Source organism: Empidonax traillii, unplaced genomic scaffold (assembly GCF_003031625.1).
Source record: "Empidonax traillii isolate 1590-97213 ecotype Southwest subspecies unplaced genomic scaffold, ASM303162v1 scaffold52:size1600334, whole genome shotgun sequence".
Lineage (NCBI taxonomy): Eukaryota > Metazoa > Chordata > Aves > Passeriformes > Tyrannidae > Empidonax > Empidonax traillii.
The window spans coordinates 936075-940677 of record NW_020955245.1 but is presented as its reverse complement, the minus strand read 5'-3'; the positions used below and the strand labels follow the sequence as shown (position 1 = coordinate 940677).

At 49.5% G+C, this 4603-nt stretch overlaps 1 protein-coding gene across 2 annotated transcripts in view; it reads right to left on the bottom strand.

Moving 5' to 3' along the window:
• RAB11A (RAB11A, member RAS oncogene family) overlaps positions 1 to 4603 on the bottom strand; it is a 21390-nt gene that overhangs the window by 2715 nt on the left and 14072 nt on the right. The window contains exon 5 of one of the 2 annotated variants that reach the window (XM_027879250.1): positions 1314 to 2962. The exons of the other annotated variant lie outside the window; for it this stretch is intronic. Within the exon in view, the coding sequence (XP_027735051.1) occupies positions 2823 to 2962 (140 nt within the window). The 3' untranslated portion in view covers positions 1314 to 2822. Of the gene's footprint in view, positions 1 to 1313; positions 2963 to 4603 lie in introns of those variants that run through there. 2 annotated transcript variants of the gene reach the window in all.

Here is a 4603-nt window from a genome sequence, read left to right as displayed (position 1 = left end):
ACAAAACAAGCAAAACCAACAAAAAAAAAAAGGTACCTTCTTGTATATTAGCGTTAGCTTAGGAAACAGGCACCAAAATGGCAATACTTTTTTAAGGCGAGACAGATTTGTAATATATTTGTTCACTGTGCAAAGGTATCCTACCTTGTACAAAATAAATTGAATTTCTCTCACCGTGCAGTTCTCAAACTCACTCATTTGCAGAGCAAAACTTCAGCCCCTGCTCAGGCCCGAGTTCTCCAGGTGAGGTGGCTGCTCACGAAGGGGCTGCCCCCTCCCTCCTCAGCCAAAAACCCCCACGGGCAGCCGGCACAGCACAGAAAGGCAGGGCTGTAGTTCCAGATTAACTGGAGTCAGGCCCAGTGTTAACCCAACAGGTAAGTGGCTCTGTACACCCCTCTCCCAGTTCCTCAGCAGTTTATCCTCAGTGGGTCACAGTGAGAGCCCAGGGATGCACAGTCCCAGCTGGACAAGCCCCCCCCACACCCACCAGAGAACGTGGGGCCAGAGCCACCACCCCCTCCCTGCCCCTCAGCACTGTGCTCAGTGCCCTGGGCCACTCGCAGTGCCCAGCCCTTCCCAGGGGTGAAGATCCTGCAGGATCCAGCCCAGCACCGTCACCCAGCAGGAATGGCACGCACAAGACACGTGGAAGCTGCCTCAGCAGCTCCCAGGGAGCCCAGACTCAGCCAGGAGCACAGATGAGCAGCAGAAACACCTGCAGGGGGAATGACTGCCAGGCAAGGCAGCACCGCCACTGCTGGAGCTTCTCAGCGCTTGTGCTTCTGGAAATCTTGTTAACTAAAGCCCAGTGTGTAATCTCCTTATTTGACAAGACACACTCAATAAGCTATTTAAGGCTGGAAATTCATCAGCTCCGAACTGATGGAGTGAGTAATTCCAGCTTAATAAAAATGCCTTTAAATCACAACAGTTCCATGTCCTTTCTGCTAAAGAGTCAGAACCTCAGCTCCCATCAAACACAGGAGCCACTGATGCTCATGAACAGCTTCACAACTGATTAAGCTGGGACTTTCAAATATGTCGATGACAGCCAAAACTTTTGGCAAGAAAGCCCATTTTGCAGCATTAAATGGAGTTCCCAGACTCTCAGAAAGCTCCTTTCGGGGCCCAAAGCAGACCTGCTCTGAGGAGAGACAGATGTGTTACACGACCCTTCCAGGTCCTTTTCCAGGGGCACTTCCACTTCAGTGTCTTCTCACTGCCTGCTCCAAGGAGCTCATCAGCTTCCAGCAAGTAAAAACCTCCATCTCAAATCCCAGTCCTCCCAAAAAGCACACCCAACACCACGGTGAGTCGTCCCCTGGAATTCTTTATTAGAATCATGGATGAATATACTTTAAATCAATCTAAAAAAATAATGAATCAAAGTACAGTACATGCATAAAATACAAAGTAATTTACAAAACAGATCAAAGGAGCATCTCCAGAACTAATACCAGGAGGAGAAATGGAGTGAAAACCAAGAAGTGACCGACTACAGCAATGCCTTCCGTGTGCCTTACACGTCATGAGCACCGCGAGACAGAAGGGTTGGGATGGAACACAGCTGGGAGTGCCAACCACATTTTGGATGTTCCACCTGGGTCATATCAGAGTTTGAGAAGCATCCCCTCCAATCCATGACTTCCCTGTAATTGTATAAATAACTGCAGGCATTTACACAACAGAGAGTTCCTTTAAATACCGTGGGAACGCAGTGCCCGCAGCCCCAGTGCCAGGGTTGGCATGTTTAGGAATAGCACAGAGTGATGTGCAGGGACAGAAGGCACAGTTCATGTATCCCTGAACAGGCGAATCCGACTGAGGATCTGCACGGAGCGACAGCAGGAAGATGGCCAGTAGGAAAACTACTCCAGATGGTTTTTGTTCCAGAGCAGACACCAAACCACCGGAATAATCTAAAAATACTGGCTCAAACAGAACTGAAAACTAAGGCCAGGTAGTTCAAGTTGTTGATTCATCAACTCAAGCATTCGAATATATTAATATAAGTGGCATGCACTAATAGATGTGATATGTAACACGTGACAACACCCTTCAAGTCTGTGTCCCATGAAAGAAAAAAGGCATCCTCAAATCCTGATACCACCGAGCCTGAGGCAGCACAAAAACAATCTGCAAGCTCCAGGGTTGGAGTGACCCTTCCCCAGGGACACAGCTCCTTCTCCAGAGGCCCCAGCAGCTCTGCCTCACATCAACCTCCTCTGCAGCAGGTGCCAAACCACAGCACCTCAGTCACAGGCTGCCAGAACCTGCTGCTTGTTCTCGAGAAATTCTCTCCTCTCCCCCGTAATACTCTACAAAACTCCACTGGACAATCTGAAGAAGCAGCCAAAAACATTGAACTTACATTAAAAATTGCACTTCAGAGCAGCGGGCGCTTGGCCGGGCTTTGGGTGCAGGAGGCAACACCTTCAGACAAGGAAAGATTACCCTGCCCAGAGATATTTTCCTCGTTAACCTGACGGTAATTGCTTCGTGAGGAGCAGAAGAACATCTTCAAGTGCTCACTAAAGGTTTCTGTGCTCTGACTAACGGGCATCGCGTTGGGAAGGGATCAGTTGAGTTCCGAACAATTTACCAGCCCCAAACCGACGAGTTGGCGTTGGGAAAATACTGCAGCCACATCCAAGTGAGAGAGCGATAAACACTGAAATCAAAGTGTTTGAAAGACATGGAGGAATTCAGGAGGAGTAAGCAGTGACTAAACACAAGAATGGAACCACGAGAATTACAAATATATTTCAATCTTGGACCTGGGGAATATACACAGCCTTTTTAAGGAAAGAAGGGGCAATTTATATATTCTGACAGCACTGCATCTTTGGTTTGTTTTCCGTGGTCGGGGGGACGTGGATGGGGACCACGTTGTTGCTCGGAGACATGTCATTCTCCCGCCTGTCCGACATCTGCTTCTGGGACACGATGCGATAGATCTCTGCAGGGGGAGAGAGAGCTGATCACTGGGAGCACACCAGCAAAGTGCCAGGGGGGAGTTACACCTGGGGGGGGACCAGGTGGGGCTCTGGAATTACAGCAGGAATGCCTTTGTTGGGAATTTTGATGAGCTTTCACTACAGGTTCGACCGCGGCGCTTTCTCGATTCGGAAAATAAAATGTGTGTTTTTTTGCAAAAGAAATGACTTGAACAACTGTTTTGCTTCCCCTGAGATGAGAGTTATTAAATGGAAAGAATTCACAAATTCCTTTGCTAGAAATCAGGAACTGTGGGAGCATCCATTTCTTCTGAAGGTCCTTAGGACTGTGGATGGGGAGTGTTTGCTCATGTATCCGCAGATTAAAGGCAACCACTCCAGATTCCTCTCCCTGACAGGACTGCAGGGGCAATTTTCTTCTCTTTCAGCACACCCACTGAGTACAACCCCTTGTCTACCATCCAAACAGTTTGAAATCTTCAGAAAAGGTCGATTCAGGCCCTTAAGCAGCACAAAAATCCTTTACAGAATGTGCTGTGTGAGAAATGTGGGCTCCAGACAAAGAGATTGTGAACTCAGGAGAGCCTTCCTGTGTCACCTGGGCCTTCCCAACACCTGCACTGAGAGCCCTGCCCAGTCCCTGGGGTTTGGCAGTGGCCAGTGATGCTGCACAGACACTCAGAGCAGCTGCAGCAGCACTTAATTCAGCTGCAAGGAGAAAAGAGTAGAGCATGTGTAGCACTTCACCCCCAGAAAGGAAATAAAGCACACCAGAAATAGAACGTGGGGAACTCACTTGCAAATTTGAGTTTGAAAACCACTGAAGTTTAAAAAAAAAAAAAGCTTGCTAAAGGTCAGATTTACAAAAAGCCTGGAAGTGTTTCAACCCTGGCATGACAACATCCCATCTTCTGCCTTCTCACAGAGAAAAGTGTGCTGGCAACAAACACACCAGCAGTGCCAGCAGCAGAGCCCCCAGAGCAGGGAGCTGTGCCCACAGCCCGTTTCCAGGTTCCATGCCCTGTCAGAAGGTTCCAGAGCAGGGAGCTGTGCCCACAGCCCGTTTCCAGGTTCCATGCCCTGTCAGAAGGTTCCAGAGTTGCCCAGGCTGCCACAGACAGGGTGTCTGCACTTCCCTCCTGCACAGCACAGCAGGAAGAGCCCAGCTCATGAGCAGCCCTGGCAAAACAAAGCAAAGGTCCCCATTCTTTTGGGGGGTTTCCATCAGGGATTTGTCATTAGTGAGTAGCCTTTGTTGGGAATTTTGATGAGTTGCTGCTTAGTGCACATGCTGACATCATTTCTGGAAGTGGAGCTGCCTTATGCTGAGAGATCCTCACACAGCTGAGTGCCTGTGATGGCACTGAGGAGCTCAACAGGGTCCCTGACAAGCCAGGCTTGAAAGCTGCCCCCCTGAGGCAACAATTCTGCACTGATTTAAGCTGCCAACACACAGGCCCAGCGCTCCCAGGAAGAGCAGGAGCAGGGCTGGCACACATCCATGGGACTGCTGGCAAAAGGGACATCCCTCACTGACACTGTGCTGGATTCATGGGCTGCACAGGTAACATCTACCTCGGAAAGAACTGGGCCTCCAAACCGACACCTCAGACTCAGACAGGGACTGGCTGCTCAGAACAGTG